Source organism: Hyperolius riggenbachi, chromosome 4 (assembly GCF_040937935.1).
Source record: "Hyperolius riggenbachi isolate aHypRig1 chromosome 4, aHypRig1.pri, whole genome shotgun sequence".
Lineage (NCBI taxonomy): Eukaryota > Metazoa > Chordata > Amphibia > Anura > Hyperoliidae > Hyperolius > Hyperolius riggenbachi.
The window spans coordinates 188,664,509-188,686,653 of record NC_090649.1 but is presented as its reverse complement, the minus strand read 5'-3'; the positions used below and the strand labels follow the sequence as shown (position 1 = coordinate 188,686,653).

The following is a 22,145-nucleotide window of genomic DNA, read 5'->3' as shown; positions in this document are numbered from 1 at the left end:
CTCTTTAAGATAACAAGACTTAGCTGCTGGCACTTTTCTCCTTCCATTTTTCCATGGTGTCAAACAGATTCTCAATCTAATATCAGCTACTGTTTCTTTCATCTGAACTGCCAGTTTAATCCACTCTGGGAATGTGTGTCCTCCCTGAGACAGGTGCTCAGGTGAGCAAAGCTATCTATGTCCCGATTTGGCTGTGCCTCCTGAGAGGGTTGCTTAGCTGGGAAATAAAAGCCCAAGTAACCCAGCATGATCTCTGCTGTAGGCTGTGGCCTATACTGTATATTAGGCTACAGAGAAAAACATTGTACAGCTGTTTAAACCAGAATTACAGTCGGACATAACATGTAATACAAACTTGATTTCTTATTCTTTATTGCCCATACAGTTATCTTACTTGCTTTTGTCTCAAGTCATTTAATCGGTGTATAAATAATAACTCCCCATTGTATTGAATATATTATACTGTATTAGATTTATTTAGAAAACTCTTGCAGCATGGAAAATGTTCAGTACCAACTGCAATTAGTGACAAGACAAAGGAATTGGAGAGGCAGTGTGGTATGTAACTGATAAGCTTCTGAGAAAAGTGAAGCACAATGTATTAACCTTACCCAGTAGCACATAACTCTGTTGAAAGTGGGAAAACTGAAGGAGTAGGACATCATGCATACATAGTAAAAGTATATAGCTATTAATACTTCAAAGGAGATTATGCAAATACGAAAGACATCCAGAAGTCAGGAACACTTTAACAGGACACCCGAGGGGAAAATAAACTAATGAAATAAACAATTTGTATCTATCCTCCGTCTCCTAAAAATGACTTTTTTAAGATCTTCCAGTTTTATATTTAAATCTACTTTTTAAGTTTTTACTGTTTTATTGTTTTTGCTCAATTACACATTCATTGAAGTATACCAGAGCTAAAAATCTATGAACTACTTACCCTTTTTATCTCTTTCCTGCTCTTAGAAGCCATTTTCTGCTAGGGAAGTTTTTTATAGTTGTAATTTCTTATCAGTGAGGGTCACACTGTAGTCTGACCCAGTCCTGACTTACATTCCTGATGTTTAACTCTTTCAGGCAGAGAAATAAAAAAAAAGGAACACAGCATAGTTATTTGTGTGCTTGGCATTGTACATACACATCTCATCATGTCACATGTCACCTTGGGTATCCTTTCATAGGCTACTTTTGTCTTCATGTGTTCTAGGTGGTGAGTGGATGGGACTACAACATAAATTATATTGTCAGACAGACAAACTGTTCAAAAAACAGCTATAGAAGCAAAAATGGATGCAAACTTGACAACAGTGGAGTAAGTAACTTTATTAATAAAAATGTGATAAAGGTAGTTTTGTTACTTGTATTCTTAGGACATACAGGACGTGAGGCATGAGTTCCCGGAGCCTTAGTGATGATCTGCGACCCAACCAAACTGGTGATGGCCCATTTCCCAAAAAAATAAAATAAAATGAGCACATGAGTGTGGCCATGGAATTGTACAGATTCGCTATGGACATGATCTACTAAGCTGAAGAATTGCAAATTGTGATCCTTCTTCTTAGTACTACAATGCTCCTACCACAGTTGGTATCAGGACTGCAAGCTGCTGACTACAGGGACTTTTAGTATACAAGAAGCAAACAGACGACTTGTTTCCAGCTTTAAGGGAACCTAAACTGAGAAGGATATGAATTTTTCCTTTTAAAATAATACTAGCTGCCTGACTCTCATGGTGATCCCATGTCTCTAATACTTTTAGCCACAGCCCCGCAACAAGCATGCAGATTAGGTGCTCTGACTGAAGTCAGACTGGATTAGCTGCATGCTTGTTTCAGGTGTGCGATTTAGCCACTACTGCAGCCAAAGAGATCAGCAGGGCTGCCAAGCAACTGGTATTGTGTAAAAGAAAACATCCATATTCCTCTCAATTAAGGCTCCCTTTAGACCAGCTTCCATGGAATGAATAGGTACACAGTGTACACCTGTGCCTGTTTACCTGTCCATTACCAGGCATTGCACTGCTTGGTGGACATGTTCCTCACATCATTTATTAACTAAAGGTAGCCATACATCAAGTGGTGATGGGCAGGTTTGACCAAGAGACAAATCTCTCTCTGATCGAATCTGATCGGATAGAGATCTGTCAGCTGCCCATACACCGCAGGCCAATTCCTGATCGATTTCTCTGAAATGAAGTCTCTCAGGAATAGGCAGAGCTCACTGCATCCTCCACCTCGCCTCTGTATTTGTGTGTAATGTATAAATGTGCTATAATGTGCATTTATACATTACCTGTCCTGTGTCCCAGTGGCCATCAGTCTTCGGCCTGTCTTCAATTATCCGCATACACACTGCTGGCGTGGCACGTATGTGACGTCATGTGACGGTGCGCTATGCGCCTAGTACTACTAGTACTAACTTTAACTTTTTAAGCCATATTTGTGCTCTTGCATATTTGTGTACAAACTTTTTTTCATATCCAAGCTTAACATAAATGCAGCAGGTTTTAAAAATGATGGCAGTAATATTTGTCTTCCAGGAATCTGGTGAATGCACAATCGACGTATCTGAGACTCCTGAAGGTGTGCTAAATGATGTTTCGTTTACATGCATATCAGAAACTGGTAAGTCATAATCTGAACAAAATGGTGTTATGTAGACCATTGGGGCTTGGACATGTACACCCAGGATTTTCAAGGGGGGGAATTCCTGAAATGTCTCCATCAGCCACGCACAGTACAGTATAATAATATGGTAGGCAGGGACGGATCTAGGGGGGGCAAGCGGGTATCTTGCCCCAGGCGCAGTTTGTTAAATTCTTAAAAAGGCTGCAAAATGAATGGCAGTTTAGGCGCCAAAACCTGACCTTTAGGCGCCAAAACCTGACCTTGCCCCAGGCGCAACTTGGTCTTGATCCGTCCCTTATGGTAGGACATCATGCTGGATACACATAATGCAATTTCCCGTTAGACTGACTGGATCTGACAATTATTTCCTAAATGTCTGATCAGCGCCCTACCGACAACGGGATCGATCAGGAGCAGTTTGGATACAGATAATAATGAGGACTGCTGACATTGCTAATGAAGGGGAAAGTGAAGCATTCACCCAGCAGGGCACAGGGCTGTGCTCATACCTGACTCAGTTAAGTCCCCAGAGCTGCTCCATGCTCTGTACACACGCTGCTGCTCCATGTAGACTGTAGCACGGAAAGAAAGGGGGCAGTGCTGTGAGCTGTAGGATGCCTGCAGATATCCTGGCATCTATCTTGTGCCTGTCCCGAGACACTGCACTGGCCCTGGTCTGAGGGGGGATTCTGGGCAGCTGTAATCCCCCATCCCCCCTGCGTTTGTCTATGATCTGAATCTTGTCTGTAGTTTTGGAGTATTCTCCCATCCTCAGGACCGGATCTAGCTACAATTGGTACCCGGGCAAAAGTAACTTGGGGGTCCCACTAGTACTGCCTCTCCCCCCTCCCCCCCCCCCCCCCCCCCGCAGCAGATTCACCACCCAGGAACCTCGAGCTGGCTGCCAGGCAAGATGACCGATTGCTTGGTGTGAGGTGGGTGAAATCTATTACTTCTAAGGTATGAAGGCCGGTCCATGGGCTTCCGGTAAACCACAGGCTGAATACATTTGTTTTTTAAGTCATGCAGGTTAGGACTTGGCGCTCCGTCACTGCAATGGACACAGTGAGCACTGGACAAAACATACATGTCGGGCACAGGTCTGAATGTGTCCTATGTTCAACATAGGATCCGATGACATGACCATTGTCATATTGTGCTCTGTTCCGTTACTCAGAATTTTTTTATGCTCAAGTGTGAACTGAGCCTAAGTTTACTATGGCCTCAATTCACAGAGCTTTATTAAACACTTTATCAAACGTTTGATAATTTTCTTCATGGGTAAAATCTAATTTTGAATTCACTAAGGTTTTATAGATTTATCAAATGTTTTATCGATTAAATGATCAATAAATCTATAACACCTTAGTGAATTCAAAATTAGATTAAACCCATGAGGAAAATTATCAAACGTTTGATAAAGTGTTTGATAAAGCTCTGTGAATTGAGGCCCATGGCATCAGTCTATCTTCCTTCTTTCCTCCCATAGCCTGTCTGCAGGCTTCTGCTTCACTTCATCCACGTCCTCCATGTTATTCAGGGATGTTGTTTTGCACAGCTGTTGTAGAAGTCATTATTACACATTAAACGAGTTTGCTTTTTCTGCCTCTACGGTATTGCAGCTGTACAGTGTTCCTCAGTAAAAGTACTGAAATTTGTCCTTCAGGGGATCTACAATATGTACAGCTGCAATACCAATAGGTTAGAGATCGTGGAAAAGCCGCCGCGTGTGCTACTGAGGAGGCGGCTGATTCCGCGTCCAGCGCGGCGGTTTGCACGCGGCAGCGTGTGTCTGGTGTGGCTGAAAATTATCAAACGTTTGATAAAGTGTTTGATAAAGCTCTGTGAATTGAGGCCCATGGCATCAGTCTATCTTCCTTCTTTCCTCCCATAGCCTGTCTGCAGGCTTCTGCTTCACTTCATCCACGTCCTCCATGTTATTCAGGGATGTTGTTTTGCACAGCTGTTGTAGAAGTCATTATTACACATTAAACGAGTTTGCTTTTTCTGCCTCTACGGTATTGCAGCTGTACAGTGTTCCTCAGTAAAAGTACTGAAATTTGTCCTTCAGGGGATCTACAATATGTACAGCTGCAATACCAATAGGTTAGAGATCGTGGAAAAGCCGCCGCGTGTGCTACTGAGGAGGCGGCTGATTCCGCGTCCAGCGCGGCGGTTTGCACGCGGCAGCGTGTGTCTGGTGTGGCTGGGTCTGTTAGTGCACACAGGCTTAGGAATACACTCGCATGCGCTGAGAGGCAGAATTCTTATACTAGGCAGGGAGAGTCAGCTGACCACGCCGATCAGCTGACTCCTGAGTAGGATACTATTGGTTGAGCAATTAGGGGTGGTGCTGGAGAGCACTACTCCATATATAGTTTCTGCTGGCCAGTTGCAAGTTGTCTGCCGTTGCGATCACTACGTGGAAGCACTCAGACCTCAGTCAGATCCTACAGTGTGTTTGAACCAGGTGGACCTGGGAATTCACACTTAGCCAGATTACTTGAACTGTTATTCTGTTTATGCTCAGACTAGTTCCAGGGTGTAGAGACCAAGGACCTCACACCCAGCTTAGGGAACTGTAATATCATTTGTGTTATACTCCAGACTAGTTCCAGGGTGTAGAGACCAAGGACCTCACACCCAGATTATGGAACTGTATTACTATCTGTGTTATTCTTCAGACTAGTTCCAGGGTGCTGAGACCACGGACCTCGTACCCAGACTAGGGAACTTTATTACCATCTGTGTTATTCTTCAGACTAGTTCCAGGGTGCTGAGACCACGGACCTCGTACCCAGACTAGGGAACTTTATTACCATCTGTGTTATTCTTCAGACTAGTTCCAGGGTGCTGAGACCACGGACCTCGCACCCAGACTAGGCATTGTTTGATATCTGTTATGACTTATTGCTTTTCTGACTACTCCTCTGTCTTCTGATTCGGTACCTCGCATATCTGATATTCCGTTGCCAGACCCTGCTTTGCCTTGGATACCGAATCAGCCTTCTGTCTTTGTACCTTATCTGTCAGTGTGTTGCCGACCTGGCGAGCCTGACCTCGAGAGCTATCTCTCCTATTAAGAGATAGTCTCCAGACCAGATAGTGACATCCACCTTCAGGTGTCACTCACTCTCTGGCCTTCCCTACCTTCAGCCTGACTCCACCCCTTGAGGAGTCTCAGGCTGCAGGAAGGTTCCTGTGCTCTCAGAGCAGTGTCTCTTTACTGTCTATTATCACCTGCTCAGCAGGTGCATTACTCAATGTACTACTGTTGCACCAAACACTCACATACCAAAAGGTGTCCAGAGGTTAGCAATATATCTGTATTATCGGTGATTCTGCAGATCATCAATAATCAGGTATATATCTGCATTCTTGGTGATACTGCAGATCACCAATAATCAGATTCTCTCTGCGTGCTGACACCAATCGTTACACAATGGGAAGGAAACATTATGTGTCATTTAACCGTAACTTTCAATTTTCTTAAAAATACAATACTTTTTGCTTTTTTTCTTGACTTGTTCCCCCTATTCTCCCTAACATACCTAGCAAATCTGGTGATGATAGCAAGTATGGGGGCTTTGCTATCAAACACAGAAGTTGGTGCCATTGACTTCAAGGCAATCTTGTGAAAATGGATTGCTGAAAATTCACAGAACCATTGAAGGTTTAAAGTGAATGGGAACCGCATTTAAAAAAAATGAGATAGATACTTACCCAAGGAGAGGGAAGGCTCTGGGTCCTATAGAGCCTTCCCGTTCCTCTCCTGGTCCCGTCGTTCCAGTGCTGGCTCGCTCGGTAGCAGTATTTGACTAAATTAGTAAAATACTGCTTTAACCGGCCGAAGGAGGCTTCAGAAGTCTTCAGGGAGCCCGAGTGCTCCTGAAAAAGGGCGGCCCTGTACTGCGCCTGCGCAAGCACGCTCTCTTGCACGCTCACGAGTCACGCCTGTGCAGTATGGAGCTGCACGTCTTTGGGAGGACACGGCTCCCGAAGACTTCCAAATACCCTTTCGGCGGGGGATTGAAATAGAGGGAGCCAGCACAGGATAGAGAGCACCGATAGAGGAGAGGGAAGGCTCTATACGACCCAGATCCTTCCCTCTCCTTAGGTAAGTATTTGCTTCATTTTTTTTAAATGCGGTTCCCATTCTCTTTAAGGAGATTTTAATGAACACGTCAGCCAGGTTTTTACTTATCCATAACTGTCACACATTTATGTGCAACTGTACATCTTCCATGAGATGAAATTCTAGATTTTACATACGTCACAGACCAGAAGACCAGAATAGAATCTGTTGAATGTGGTAGCTGAGATGGCCCACAGGTAAGCAATAAATACAAAAACATATTTGTAGGGTATTGGTGTTGTTTCTGAAGGTTTGTGCACCTAACTGATCAAGGGTGTTAATGTTGGATGTTTCATTGATGCCAGTGTTCTGATGTAAAAAAAAAAAAAAAAATTCAAGTCACAGTTTTTAATTTCATTTAATTTCATTCAGAATATTTTGATGAGATTTGAACAGAAGTATGAAGTACAGGCTCATTAATGACTGCTTATTACATAACCTGCTTCTCTGTTCCTAGGAACTTGCCTTAACTGCCTCTTGAAGGTGGATCCTCATGATCCTGAGCTTCAGAGTTTATTAGGTCAAGTTGTGGATGAATACAATTCAAATAGTAACTACTCACAGTTGTATAGAGTTTCAAATACCGGTATCACACAGGCAACAAAAAAGGTTAGTATATACACCTACAGATGATAATTTGTAGAAATAAACATATATAAACGTTTATAAAGACTCAGTAGCAGAGTATTGTATCATGTAAGCCATCAGTTAGTGCAGAATATTTTTATTGCCATCCTGTGCCTGCCTGGGAGTGCTCTGCACATGTGTACTACATTTAGTCTTGTAGCTGTGCATGCGCAAAACGCTACCGGCCACGTGAGCCTGATCAAGAAGGTGTGCTGCCAGACTAGTGCATGCACAATAGTGTGTGATTTTACTAAGTCCCGCACTGTACCGGTCCAAACAGCGAATTGAGGAAGATGACAGCGAGGGACCTACAAGCCTACAGGAGTTGGAACAGGGGCATAACAATAGATCCTGCAAGGGATGCAGCGGCAGGGGGCCCATAAGCCGCAGGAGGCCCTGTCGGGAGAGAAGTTTCTTTTCCCTGTCCTGAGAGACTGACAACTAAGGGCACAGAGAGAAAAAACTTTCTTCTCTCTGCACAATCGTTCTAATGACTGCATCTGCTCAGCCACTGATAAGGAATCATACAAAGTTTTGCAGACAAAGATTTGTAGATAGTCCCTATTCTGTGTGCAGCGGGTTCTTGTGTATAGCACCCAGCCCCCAGCCTCTCTACCCCTCCCCATGTGCTCTGTACTGTAGTGATGTTGGAGAAGTCGGCAGAGCCAGTTCTACTCCATCAGAGGTGGACAGAGTGAGTGTAATAAGCTGAGGCTGGGAGCACACTCGTCTGTCAGTTTTCTGTATGCGCATCTTCTGCACACCATGCGTGTCTGTATGTGTGAAAACTTGCACGTTTTATCACAGAAGCTAATGTAATTAATAGAGAAAATGAGAGCAGTACTTCACTGCTGTTAGTTTTTATCTGCATGGGGAAAACACATTCAAGTGTGCACTAGACAATTGATTAACATTGGTCCTCAGTTTACCTGTGCAGAAAGCGAGGAGGGATGGGGCCCTATCCAAAGTTTTGCAGGGGGGCCAGTGATTTCTAGTTACGCCCTGGGCTGGAAAAGGCTCCAGGTAAGTAAAATAACATTATTTATGTTCACCTTGGTTATCCTTTAAATATAGGGACCTCCCGCTAGCTTTTCTGGCCTCTGTACAATCAATTCTGTCAACTGAACTGTATTGGTGTTGCTGGATGTTTTCATACCATGCATTAACTTTGTATGCTGCTGTTTTGTATTTGGGTTGCTAAATGTTCCAATTGTCCTGTGCATGATCTACTTACCAGATTTATTTATAGTATTCCTTTGTCTGTATTTTATGCTGTACAGCACCATGTTACATGATGGGGTTATTTAAATAAAATATAAGTTTAAATTACTAAATAATAAAAATAATGATAATATGAATAAAAACTCAAAATCATTGTATCCATGTCAAGCAGGGTTGTTAGATTTTAACCTTTTTCAAACCAATGTCAAACCATTCCCAACATTGGCATTTTCCAGTTCATCATCAATGCTGGACATAGTCCGACATAGGAAAACATGGATGTCGTTAGGTGCATCAGCTCTTTAGATCAAATTGTCAGACTTTCATCACTATTGGTCCCATGATGCACCTCCTTTGAGCAATGTACTGTAATTGAAATATTACATGTTGCAGCATCTATTGTGCAAGCTGGTGCTGCACATAAGGCGACCCACACATCAGCCCCCCTCAAACACACACACACTTTTGTCCTGAAAAATAGGCCAAAAGCCATAATCCGCCAATTAGCTGAACTTTACTGCACCTCTGTAATCCCCATGCAGAACGTGTGCTGGTAGATGCAGAGGACATGTTGGAGCGTGCTGATACACGTCGCTTATATAAACGCATCCAGTTAGACTTCAATGATGTCTTTCTGGATGTGTATAGTCGTCCAGATAGACAGTAGTGCTTAGAGAAGTAAAGCTGACACCATCAATAGCTCTTTTACAATTTTATTTATAGGCTATACAGTACACATAGTACAAATTAGCGACGTTTTGGAGCGATGGACATGCTCCTTTGTCAAACTACTATGACAGGCTGTCATAGTAGCTTGGCAAAGGAGCAAGTGCATCGCTCCGAAACGTCGCTAGTTTGTACTATGTGTACTGTATAGCCTATAAATAAAATTGTAAAAGAGCTATTGATGGTGCTGGTTTTACTTCTCTCTTCAAATGACTCGAGTGGTGAGCCTAGGCACATCTGTTGATGGACTCTATGGGGTAGTGCAATCCCCTACGCTGCTAAGATAGACAGAAGTGCTTAAAAAAATCTTCAGGATTGCTTTAAACTGATTGATTTTATTTGGATATATTCCAGGAACTAGATAAATAATATCCTTTATAAATATTTCACTGTATCATTTACTTCCTTCCACTTGTTTCTTTACACTGCAGGGTTTCCATGAACATATATATGATGTGTTATTTATTATGAACCCAACCAATTGTTCCAAACCCGAATATGCCATGCTGGGAGACGAATGTAGCATCATTGCAAATTCTGTAAGTTCCTGTATAAATGCTCATTGTATATGTATTTAACAAACAAGCCGTATCTTAGATAGAAACCCATGAAGATTGTGGAGTTCGAGTTTACTCTGTTGTGTCTGGTTGAGCACAATAAGCCAATCTAGAGTTAACATTTGTTCCCTTTGATTAGCTACAGTCCACTCGAACCTCAGTGTGAGGGAACCAAACTGATCATCCCTATGGGTTCTTTCACACTACAGGCAGCGGTAAAAGGCTAAAACGCTGCATTTTGGCTGCACGCGTTTTGAAGGCATTTTGAAGGTGTTTTAACGCCAACACATTACTATCAATTGTAATGAGAAACGCTGCAGTCATCCCTAAAAAAGCTCCTGGGAGCTTCAAAACATAACGCTACAAAACGCAGCGTTAAGTGTGAAAGGTAAAATTAAAGTCTATGGAAAGTCATTTTACCTTGGAAAACGCCAACTTTGGCCGTCACGTTAAAACGCCAAAAATGCCCTCTAGTGTGAAAGGGCCCTAGGTATGAATTGTTTAAATTATGTTTGCACCGAGCAGACACAAAACAAAATCTTGGGTTCCCTTTAAGTATCTAGAGATGTGGCATGCACAATGTGTGGTGGTATATGGTGCTGCTGAACCTGGTCCCACAAGAAGAAGCTCCTACACAAAAATGGTGGTGCCTAACCCTAACCACCCCTCCTGCACAAACACCCTTACAAACGTAATTAAAGTGATGAAAAATGCGCCCACCAGTAACCAATTTAACCTCCACACTTTCAATAAATTCCCAAAACCAATTTTTTCAAGAGATTTTCGAACTCAGTCCAGAGTATTCGCTATCATCAGTCCACACTGAAATTTAAAGTCTATAATGTGACAGCGCTCCTCTTCTTTTGAACTAGCACCTGTAAAATCAAAGAGACCTAAACATAGTGCATTACTGCTATATTTGCAAAATTTTTTTCATTCACAATCACCCAGGTGCAAAATCAGTGCTCCACTCGTGTGTTCACTCCTGGTGCTTATCCACTCGATCCCCTTAAGAAATAAAGGCTCACCAGATCTACTCCACCTGACAGGTGGGTCTATCGCATAAACACACAGCCAGCATCTGTAGTAGTAAACTTTCATCGGCTTTAATCCAAGTAACACTTTAAAAATCAACAATAAAACAGCACATAGCGTAAAACCATAAAACAAATGGTCACTGCCCTGCGTAGAATTGCACTCACTTAGTTAGTAAATTTGCAAGCATATCAGGCTCAATACCGGCCTAGCAGTGTCACCTCCACTGTGGGGTTCGGCGTCGCGTCTCCACTCCGGCGCACCCGCTCAGTCAAACAGTTCCGATTGAACCTCGATCCTCGCTCCGCTGCACTGTGCATCAGGCCCAAGATGAGAGGCATCTATGAGAAAATTGAAGAGAAAAATCTTATGGGCAATTTATCTATTTGTCACCTGTTATACTGTATAACTGAGATATAGTAAATCTTTATCCTACTATTTTAACCTTATCTACTGTATAGTATTATATTACTTACAAGGCAAGGTCAGGTCCACAGAAATTAGGCAAGTAGTAAGAAGGTTTACTGTAGTAACTCAGCTGTGTAATCCAGTCAATCGCAGTATATTTAGTGCAGATGAGTCCTTGAAAGTTGCTGGATTTCATAGTATGGAAGTCAAGCTTTACGAAAACCTCCTCAGCTTCATCAGGTCTATGCTATACTTAATCTCTACAACAATGCATTCACTGTAGCAGTGCACTACTGGAGAGAATTTACTTAGAACAGTGGCAGACTGGTGTTCTAGGCCTATTTTTATCTGACTTTATTGGGTGATGTAGAGCAGAGGCGTCACTAGGGTTGGAGTGCGGAAACTCATGGTGTCACCCTCTCTTACCCCAAAAACCTCCAACCTCACCAGGCTAAACAAAACCAATAATACATTGTGGGAGTTACTTGTTACAGACATTTGTTGAGAATGGGGGGTTTGTAAGGGGTTATACTGGATCCATTTGCTATAGGGGAGAGGAGTTAGGGTTAGGGATTGTTATACTGGCCACACTTTGCTATGGGTAGGTTCTGGCCATGCTTGCTGTGGAGGAAGAGGGGAGGGTAAGGCACTGGACACACTTGATATTCTTGGTCGGAAAGGGTTTACACGTGTTACATTTGCTATGGGAGGTGGGAGGAGGGATTAATGATGTTATGCTGACCACATGCGGGGTGGGGGGGTGTAAGTCTGACCATTTTTGCCGCGGGGGGTGAGGGAGGGGTGCCATGCTGGTCACACTTGCTATGGGGGGGCATAGGGGGATGTTAGGGCAATCATCCATTATCAGATCATCACGGAGCAGCCAGAAGGGAGAAGAGCAGGACATCAGGCACTAGCCTGGTCTATACTTACATAGCCTTGCGCCACCCTCCTTTAGCCCAGAGCTTGGTGTCACCCTCTCTGCTGGTGACACCTGGTGTGGTTCGCACCTACCGCACCCCCCTAATGATGCTACTGATGTACAGACCCCTTTTACAGGGTTATTATAGCAGTTAAAGGGATCCTGTACTTCAGATTCACTTTAAAGTACACCTGAACTGAGAAGGATATGGAGGCTGGCATATATATTTCCTTTTAAACAATACAAGTTGCCTGGCTATCCTGCTAACATTTCTGGGATCAGTAGTGTGACTCTAAATCACACACCTGAAACACTCATGCAGGAAATCCAGTCAGACTTCAGTCAGAGCACCTGATCTGCATTCTTGTTCAGGACTGCCAGGCAATTTGCATTGTTTAAAAGGGAATTAAAACATCAGCCTCCATATCAATGTCAGTTCAGGTGTGCTTTAAATACAAAAATAATAAACCTATTTCTTCCTCTTTCCTTGTGTCTTTCAGTTTGCACTGTCTTGTGATGTTACAATTAATGTTACAGAGAAGAGGATGACTTTTCATTCAGCTCCAAAATGTGTTCAATTGTCACAGCAGGTAAGCAGTTTCATTTGTAGAGAAAATACATTTTGTACTGTGTCACACAGGTAGAAGAAAATACATGTTTTCTTGATGTAATGCTTTCAATTGTCTAAGGGTTGAATGAGCTTTTCCAGCAGTGGCTGGATAGTGTACTAGTTGATGTTGGGTACACATGGTAAGATTTTTCCGTGCGATTTTGTGACCCGATCATTTATCATGCACGATTCCGCACTCGATTTTGCGCTCAATTCTCTTCATTCGTTTTTCTTATCTTTTTCCATTCACCGATATGAGAAATCGAGCGTGGAAACGATCAGGAGCAATATCGGACATGACGGATTTTATCTATGGGATCCATCTATTGCACGGAAAATCGTACTGTGTGTATTAGGCATCAGGACTCTGCCTCTGACATAGGATTGGGTTTGAATCTCAGCCTGCACCTATTCAGTGAGGAGACCTTGGGTAAGACTCTCTAACACTGCCTGTAGAGTGTGTCCTAGTGGCTGCAGCTCTGTCTCTTTGTCTACCAGGAGAAAAATGCAATATAAGTAAATGTTCTCAGTCTTTCAAAAGATGAAATACCCTGTCTATTAATTAGTGCAGGGAATACACCTTATTGGATACCACTGTGTACAGGAAAGCTGAACATAAAGCTCTGGCTGACATATCCCCCCCCCCCCCCTAAAAAAAAATCAGATAATTATTGATCAAACCTGAAACACACACACATCTGAAGCCATTTAAAAGGCAAAGGCATGCATAAACAGGTAAATACTATGACCCTCCATGCAATTGGCAATATTATTACTTATACAAGTTCCTTAATGTGCTGTGTTTTAGACTTGATTAATAAAGTTATGATGTTTCCATCATTCAATTACTGCAGTAATAAATGGAAAAATGCACAGCATCTAGGTGTGCTCAAGAAATGTGGCTGTTGGGAGTTTGACAGCTCTCATTGCAGTTGCCCTGTTACATACACTAGAAAACTCTTCTTAGCAAAGCATTCTGCCTTATTTTATAGAGAAGGGATTGGGAGCATTGTGTCAGTGTTATTGCCACTGACATACTGACAGACAGGCCTTAGCAATCAGACAAGGTTGTTTTCTTTATATCGTCGAGGGAACCTGGGATCGGGAATAACTATCTTATCTCAACCCACAAATGGTAAGTACATACAGTGGTATACATAAAACAGTCAGTCACAAGCCTACCAATTCCCTGGAACCCAGAAGTATTTTATGTGAACACTGCTGTTAGTCTTTTGCATAGAAATAATTAAGGTCAGTAAATATTACTGGGCAAGGACCAGCAATCTTGTTTTTGCATACTGCATACATTAAAGGGAACCTAAACTGAGAAGGATATGGATTTTTCCTTTTAAAATAATACCAGTTGCTTGGCAGTCCTGCTGATCCTGTGTCTCTAATACTTTTAGCCACAGCCCTTCAACAAGCATGCAGATCAGGCGCTCTGACTGAAGTCAGACTGGATTAGCTGCATGCTTGTTTCAGGTGTGTGATTCAGCCACTTCTGCAGCCAAAGGGATCAGAAGGACTGCCAGGCAACTGGTATTGTTTAAAAGGAAACATCCATATCCCTCTCAGTTAAGGTTCCCTTTAAAGTAATGTGAGATTTCTCTCACATGCAACTGTATACAGAAGAACAGAGATCATAAAAAGAGGTCCTGCACCACCAACATTAACCGTGAGCAAAGGCTTTATTAAGAATATTAAAACTCAAGATTAAAAACATTAAAACCGATATATACAATGCCCCAACTCACTAAAGAGTCAGGGAACAACAAAGGTTATACTGATGTATAATGACATCCCTGATGAAGTGGTTGGATTGACCATGTCACAAATAGAGCGCACTCGGTCCCCTCATCCTTCACTCTGTGCCTAGCAGAGCCTGCCTGGTAAGCACAGAGTGAAAGACGAGAGGACCAACGACGCTCTATGTGTGACATGGTCAATCCAAACACTTCATCAGGGACATGCACTTGACCCAGTGGTGGTAGCTATGGACACAACTCTGTATGTTATTATACTGCTACTGTGTTTCTTCTGCAAGCTACTTGCACACCACATCTTTCCCAGGGATTTATGAGATGTAATGGTTAACTTCACTTTATGACTTCTGCATTATAGCACTATCATTTCTGCACCAAACGCACCTTACATGACTAATTTATCACAGTATATTTAGATAGAGATCGCCTGAAGTGTTCGCCCGCGAACGGTTCCCGACGAACTTCCGTGGTTTGCGATCGCGGAGAACCGCAAACTTTTCCGGAAGTTCGATTCGCCCCCATAGTGCATCATTAGGGTCAACTTTGACCCTCTACATCAGTCAGCAGGCACATTGTAGCAAATCAGGCTACACTCCCCCCCCCCCCCCTTATAAAAGGCAGGCAGCGTCAGGCATTAAACTCACTAGTGTGCCTGCAGTAATTAGAGAAGGGAGAGCTGCTGCAGACTCTCGTAGGGAAAGCTTAGTTAGACTCTTTTTAGGCTTGTTGGCTTGCTCCTTGCTGATTCTTATTGCTAAAAAAAGCACCCTTCAACAGCTCTTTTGAAAGCTAATCTTGTTCTTGTGATCTATTTTTTTTTTGTGTGGCCCACTTGCACGATATACAGCCCTGTCAGTCAGTCGCAGCTGGCCTTTGGCACCTTAATTCCTTCTGTGCCACTGCCAGGCCCAGCACATTCAGTGACTACCTGCGTGTGTGACAGGCAGCTGCACATTTGTAATCCCAATCACTGCACCTGTTCACTGTTTAGTGCACCTACCTACCTATACTTACTTGAGCGCACGCACTGTTAATACCACCAGTCATTGCACCTGTTCAGGGTACCTGTGTGTGTGTGTGTGTGTGTGTGTGTGTGTGTGTGTGTGTGTGTGTGTGTGTGTGTGTGTGTGTGTGTGTGTGTGTGTGTGTGTGTTTGTGTGTGTGTGTGTGTGTGTGTGACAGGCAGTAATACCAGTCACTGCAACCTGTTCACTGCACCTGTATAACCATACATTGTTGTACCAGCAGTCACTGCATACCTGTTCACTGCACCTGTGTAACCATACATTGTATTAGTCAAGTCAGCGCATACCTTTCACTTCATCCCCCCCCCAATATGGACAAAACAAAAGGCAGCCACCTGGCAGGTCTGTTCGAGGTCACGCTGTCGTGATTTCGTGCGGCCCTCGACCAAAGTACAGTGTTCAGAAGAAGGCACGTGCCATCAACCCCCAATATTGTTAGAACGTAGTTGACTATTTAACACAGAACACCTCATCTTTCTCAGCTTCCGCACGGAAGCGTGACATATCTTCCTCCTCCTGCTCTGATTCTGGAACCACACTTAACACTCAGTCGGCCGCCACCACCAAAGTGCCATCACCCCAGGGCTCAGCGGTGTGGAAATTTTTGTGTGTGTCTGCCTCAGATGAGAGCAATGCCATCTGTACTCTCTGCCACCGAAAATTGAGTCGTGGAAAGACCAAGACCCACATAGGGACAACTACCTTACGAAGGCACATGATTACAGAGCACAAACTGCAATGGGATGACCACCTGAGGAAAAGCAGCACACAAAAGCAAAGCCACACACCGCAGTGGAAAATACCAGGCCGCAATTTTTTCTCAAAAAAGGCGATACCTAAACTGTACCGTGATGTTGAAAGGCAAGTGGTGACATCTCTGGAACACAGCGTTGGGTCAAGGGTCCATCTGACCATGGATGCCTGGTCTGCAAAGCACGCTCAGGCCTGCCCGAAGACTAAGTCAGTCCCCACACACAGCATCTCTGCCTGCACGCCGTGTGACTGCCTGCCCCAAGACTAAGTCAGTCCCCACACAGCATCTCTGCCTGCAGGCCGCTTGACTGCCTTCTCCGCCACCACCAACAGTGTCCACCAGGACTCCAGGCGGATTCCTGAATTGCTATAATAATTTTTTTGGTGCGTGTACATGCCTGCCTAATTTTTCTGGCTGCACTGCGGCTGCAACAACAAAACAAAAGGCATGTACATATGTACATGTGTCAATTCCCCTTCGTGATCGTTACCTTGCCGCGGTGAAGTGTCTCGGGGGGTGGCACACCAAAGATAATAAGGTCGTTGCTTCATTGTGGACAGACCAAATTCGATCAGCTGGACACTCAGTCACTGTTGTTCTGTCATTCAGCTACCTCAGCCGACCATATAGGCTTTAAAAAACGCCATCACCTGCACTCTCACCATCATGCGCACCAGTCCAGCACACCCATCACTACACAAACAGCTGTTTGCGGTGCGTTACACACTGAGTTTGGTGTGTCAGTGTGAAGCAGTACTCTATTTACACTCCCTGATTGATGTATACACATGCAAGATGTTTTAAAGCACTTTAGGCCTGCAATTTAGCATTCAATGTGATTTCTGCCCTTAACTTAAATGCTGCTTTTCGTCAAATCCAGATTTTTCCCTGGGACTTTTGGCGTCCATCCCACTCATCCATGCAAAAACTCAGATGTTAGACCCCTTGAAACATCTTTCCCATCACTTTTCTGGCCAGCATAAGTGTTTCTAATTTTCAAAGTTCGCCTCCATATTGAAGTCGATTGCGGTTCGCGAAAGTTCGCGCAAACCGAACTTTTGTGGAAGTTCGCATTCGCGGTACGCGAACCGAAAATCGGAGGCTTGGGCCATCTCTATATTTAGATACAGATAAGCATTTAATCAGTTGTTCCACTTTGGTTTACAACTTTCAAGACCTGGGTCACAACTTTTTACAGGAGGGCCCTTGTCTCCCAGAAGCTGCTAGTTAGACTGCTAGTTTGACTGTTAAACTGTTAGCTAGTTATACTGCTAGTTAGATTAAGGGTAGGGTGTCATACATCAGGATGACCTATGTTGTCCCCTTTTGTGAGTTGTGGCATTGGATATATATCTATTTTAATGTTTTTAGTCCTCAACTTTAATGTGATTAATAAAGAGTTGAATCATCAAACTTAGTGGTACAGCGGCCCATTGTTTTGTGATCTCTGTTCTTCTGTACATGCCTACTACTTGGTCCCCTAGTATTAGTATAGTACACCATGTATAATTATTTACTTCTGTGAGTGCGGTCTACTCCAGTTACTGCTCTGCAGGTTGCACATAGTTGCAGTTTGGAGGGGGTTAATACTGATTACTGTATTTAAAGTGTACCTGAACTCATAACTTCCTCTCTGCTCTAAAAAAAATGCAGCAGCATAATAACCTTTAAAGAAAAGCATTTCTTTGTTACAGCTGATACAAATCCTGAAATAAATCTTTACTGCTTCTACTTCCTGCTTTCATGGAACAGACATATTGTTAACATCCTGTGCTTTCAAATGAGCTTATCTGCCTTAGCTGCCTTGGCAGGTCAGGTGACACATGGGAAAGATTACAACTTGTGATTGGACACAAATCAGGGGGAATTAGACAGGCTAATCTCTCTAAATTCATACAGGGTGCATTTCTCTATGTTTTCCTTCTGTCCTGTGCAAAAGTTCAGGTCCACTTTAAATGTTTTCTGATAAGTTGCACTTTTAACAATAACGAAAGTCTGCAGCCATCCTCCTTGCCCAGATGGTGGCCAAAGGTCCTACTTTTAGCCCACTTTGAAGAAAACCTGTAGTTACAAGAAAAAGTAAAGTGCCCTTGCTGGCGCCCTTTTGAAATGGAAGTTGCTGGACTGTGGGGCTGATCTTTTACCTTTAAAGAGACACTATAGCAAAAAAATAAAAAAAATAACGATATAATGATTTGTATGTGTTGTACAGCTAAGAAATAAAACATTAGGAGCAGAGACATAAGTCTAATATTGTTTCCAGTACAGGAAGAGTTAAGAAACTCCAGTTGTCATCTATGCAAAAGAGCCATTGAGTTCCACGACTTTCAAAGTCACAGAGAGCTCTGTCTTCTGAAGCTTATTATCTCAAGTTTCTGTCACTGTATTTTCTTTTTCTCTGCAGAGAAGGGTTCAAAAGTTCACTTGCCTGCTCTGTAAAATCATTTAGAATGCTGAGTAGTGTGTAAACTGCAAATATTAGAGAATGATGCAATGTTATAAAAAAAACTATATAACTGAAAATAAAAATATGAGAATATTTTCTTTACTACTAATGTTCTAGTAATTATCCGTACTACACAACCAATTTATATCATCATTTATTTATTTTTTTGCTTCAGTGCCTCTTTAATACCTTTCAAATGTAATCCCTACTGTAGTTTTATGCCCAGTGTAGTCTATGGCCAATTGTAGGGGAAGCCAATTAACTTATCTGTATATTTTTAGGATGTGGTAGGAAACCAGGGAGTCCGGAAGAAACCCACACAAACACAGAGAGAACATACAAACACTGTGCACAGAGTGCCCTGGCTGGGGCTCGAAATAACTACCCAGCGTGCTATAGCTAGAGTGCTATCCACTAGCCACAAAACACTAGAATACACCGTTTAGCTATATTAACAGAGCCATAAGCAATGCCAGGAGTCCCTGGAAAAGCAGAAAATCACTTGAATCAGGACAAAACGACAGTACAACAATCTATTCCCAAGTAACCATCCAAACACAGTCAGAAGCATGAAATAACATGGCTCAGTGCTCCAAATCCTTGTACTTCAGTGCCCACTACTAGAGATGGTCAACCAGATGCAAATAATTCTGGCTTACATGAAAATTCAATACAAACTATCTATTTAGCTTGGAATTGAGCCATTAAGTGTCGACAAGAACAACATTTGATTGTCCCAATTCCAAGCTGCATGCAATCTGCATACTATCCACATGCAAGACAGAATTATTATTGGTTACATTTACTTGCTACTAATTAGTACTGCTGTAATGCATATTTATGACTACTATCAAGGGGGCAGTGTAAGACAATAACAGAAGACTAAAGGTAGCCATACATCCAGTGATGATGGGCAGATTTGACCAAGAGACAAATCTCTCTCTAATCAAATGTGATTAGAGAGAGATCTGTTGCGCTGCCCATACACCGCAGGCTGATTCCCGATCAATTTCATGCTGAAATTGATCAGGAATAGGCCTTGTGGCGCCGCATCCGGCCTCCTCGCCGCCCTGGCGCTATCCCTCTAATGGTAAATGTCCCTCCGTTCCCAGTGCAAGTGATACATTACCTGTTTGCGTCCTCTGCTTATCCTCTGCTGGCTTTGGCCACTCTCCGTTCTCCATACACGTGCCCCGCATGGTTGCCTAGTAACATGGCCACATGTATGACCTCACAAGCGTGTTCTTACTAAGCAACCACATGGGGCATGCGTGTATGGAAAACAGAGTGCGCCTGGAGCCAGCATAGGCCTTGACCAGGTAATATATCACTTGCACTGGTCACTAGGGGGACACTTACCATTAGGGGGACAGTGCCGAGGGTGTCGACGCTTCATTGCACCCGATCGAGCAAGTTGACCCTACATCTTGCAGCATTTACGATCGACTAATGCAACCAGGCATGTACTTGGCAGCACTAATTTTCATCTGATTCGATTATTGTAGGTCGATCACCCGCCAAGTCGCCTGATGTATGGCTACCTTAATGCTTTTAGTTTCTACATCATCTGCTAGCACAGATACATGAAAGCATTCCAAGAATTTACAACACAATGGCCCATATGCAATTCATTTTTTCACAATTTTCATTTTTTCACCTGCTTTTTCTCCTAGGTGATATTTTCAATAAAATACCAGCAAGCAAGAAAATACACAACATAATTTTGCTAATACATTTACACCAACCTTTTGGTAATTTTTCAGTTGCAAAGTGCTGAAAAGTTATTTTAAATAGAAAATGAAAAATTATCTCCTAGGAGAAAACTCAGGTGAAAAAGTGAATTTCATATGGCCCAATGAGTTCTGCTGGCTGAGGTCAAGAGCAGTGCAATTGAAGCTGCTAATGGGTTAAACTTCTGATGGCAAATGGAAATTAGAGTAAAAACTGTCAAAACATACATGGGGCTGAGTTGTTTCTTAAATAGGCTACTTATTTCATAGGAATCAACTGTATAACAAAGAACCAACATTTTCTGAAGATTAACAAAATGGGAAAGCTTCATATCTATTCGATGATAGAATAATTTAAAGCAATGTTCACATAATTCTCCACTGTTCACATAAAACTCCAATTTTTATTGTAGTCTCATCTGCGCTTTAGTGGCATGGGACCCCTTCGTAGGTCTTTTGCAAGGAATCCAAGTCAAAAGGCTAACACTCGGACGCTCTTAAATCCCATTCATAAAAAGGAGAAACCGAAACATGGGAAAAAAGAACAGCATCAAGGACAAAGTCCAGAAGAGAAGAAGAAAAAAGAGACAAAACACAATGGACATCCTAAACACAATGATGACTCTTCAGAGGAAGGGGCAGAAAGCACAGATAAAGTTACTCATCATGCAGCCCTTGATCTGCAGAATGCTGAATCTAGCCAAGGTAGTCTCTCAGATTTAAAAGAAATATTGATAGAGTCAGTTCCCACAGCTCAAAATTGTCCCGGTAAGTTATGGCAACCAGCGAAACTTACTCCCCCGGTGAAAACATTTACACTTGATGATCTTGCATTTGCTATGGATGATTTCCAGTCAGAAAAAGTGGAGCATAATGAACCTCAAATACCAAAACAAATTGCAGACTTTAGTGATGATGACTTGCTGAGTTAATGCAACTCAATAAAACACACCAGACAATAAAATCAAAAATATGAGTCGATGCTTAATTTAGAATATTAAAACCATCCAAAATTGTGGATTAATACAGCTGTCTGACAGAATGTGGTTAGCTGTCATTTCAAGCATAATAAAAATGTAATATACCTGATGTGGAAATTGAGTCATTCCAATTTTTTTTTCTTTTACTTAAAGCGGATCTGAGATGAAAAACTACTTATAACAAGCAACGTGTCTATATATCTTATATAAAGTTTAGATAGTTTACCCAGCAAATCTGGCTGCATACAGCTTAAATAGTTTATGATGATTTATTCCTGTGATACAATGAGAGCGGCCATGTTCTGTTTGTCATCATTACACAGGTAATCTGCAACTGCATCTCCACCCCTCAGCCTGTGAAAGATTCACTCCCCCTGAGCCTCCCCTCTGCCTCTGAGATCAATGGCTAGTAACCTCCTCCTGCCCAGACTGAGCTCACATAAGCCCTTGCTACATGGGTCTGAGTGCCTTGGCGTTTTGGAGAAGCTGTGGGCGAGGCTTGTTTAGTTTATAGGGAATTAGAGTATTAAACAAAAACAAAAAAAGTATTTGGCTTGAGGAATGTCCTATAAA

The 22,145-nt window shown here is 42.6% G+C and overlaps 1 protein-coding gene across 2 annotated transcripts in view; it reads left to right on the top strand.

Annotated features, from left to right (window-relative positions):
- Window positions 1–21,681, top strand: part of KNG1 (kininogen 1) — a 48,611-nt gene extending 26,930 nt beyond the window's left edge. Inside the window, exons 5-10 of one of the 2 annotated variants that reach the window (XM_068281108.1) lie at window positions 1,214–1,318; window positions 2,546–2,630; window positions 7,226–7,377; window positions 9,774–9,881; window positions 12,765–12,854; window positions 21,006–21,681. In XM_068281108.1, the coding sequence (XP_068137209.1) occupies window positions 1,214–1,318; window positions 2,546–2,630; window positions 7,226–7,377; window positions 9,774–9,881; window positions 12,765–12,854; window positions 21,006–21,524 (1,059 nt within the window). In that variant the 3' untranslated portion in view covers window positions 21,525–21,681. Of the gene's footprint in view, window positions 1–1,213; window positions 1,319–2,545; window positions 2,631–7,225; window positions 7,378–9,773; window positions 9,882–12,764; window positions 12,855–20,862; window positions 20,983–21,005 lie in introns of those variants that run through there. The other variant, XM_068281109.1, reaches the window with a different exon arrangement.
- The last annotated feature ends 464 nt before the right edge of the window (window positions 21,682–22,145 follow it).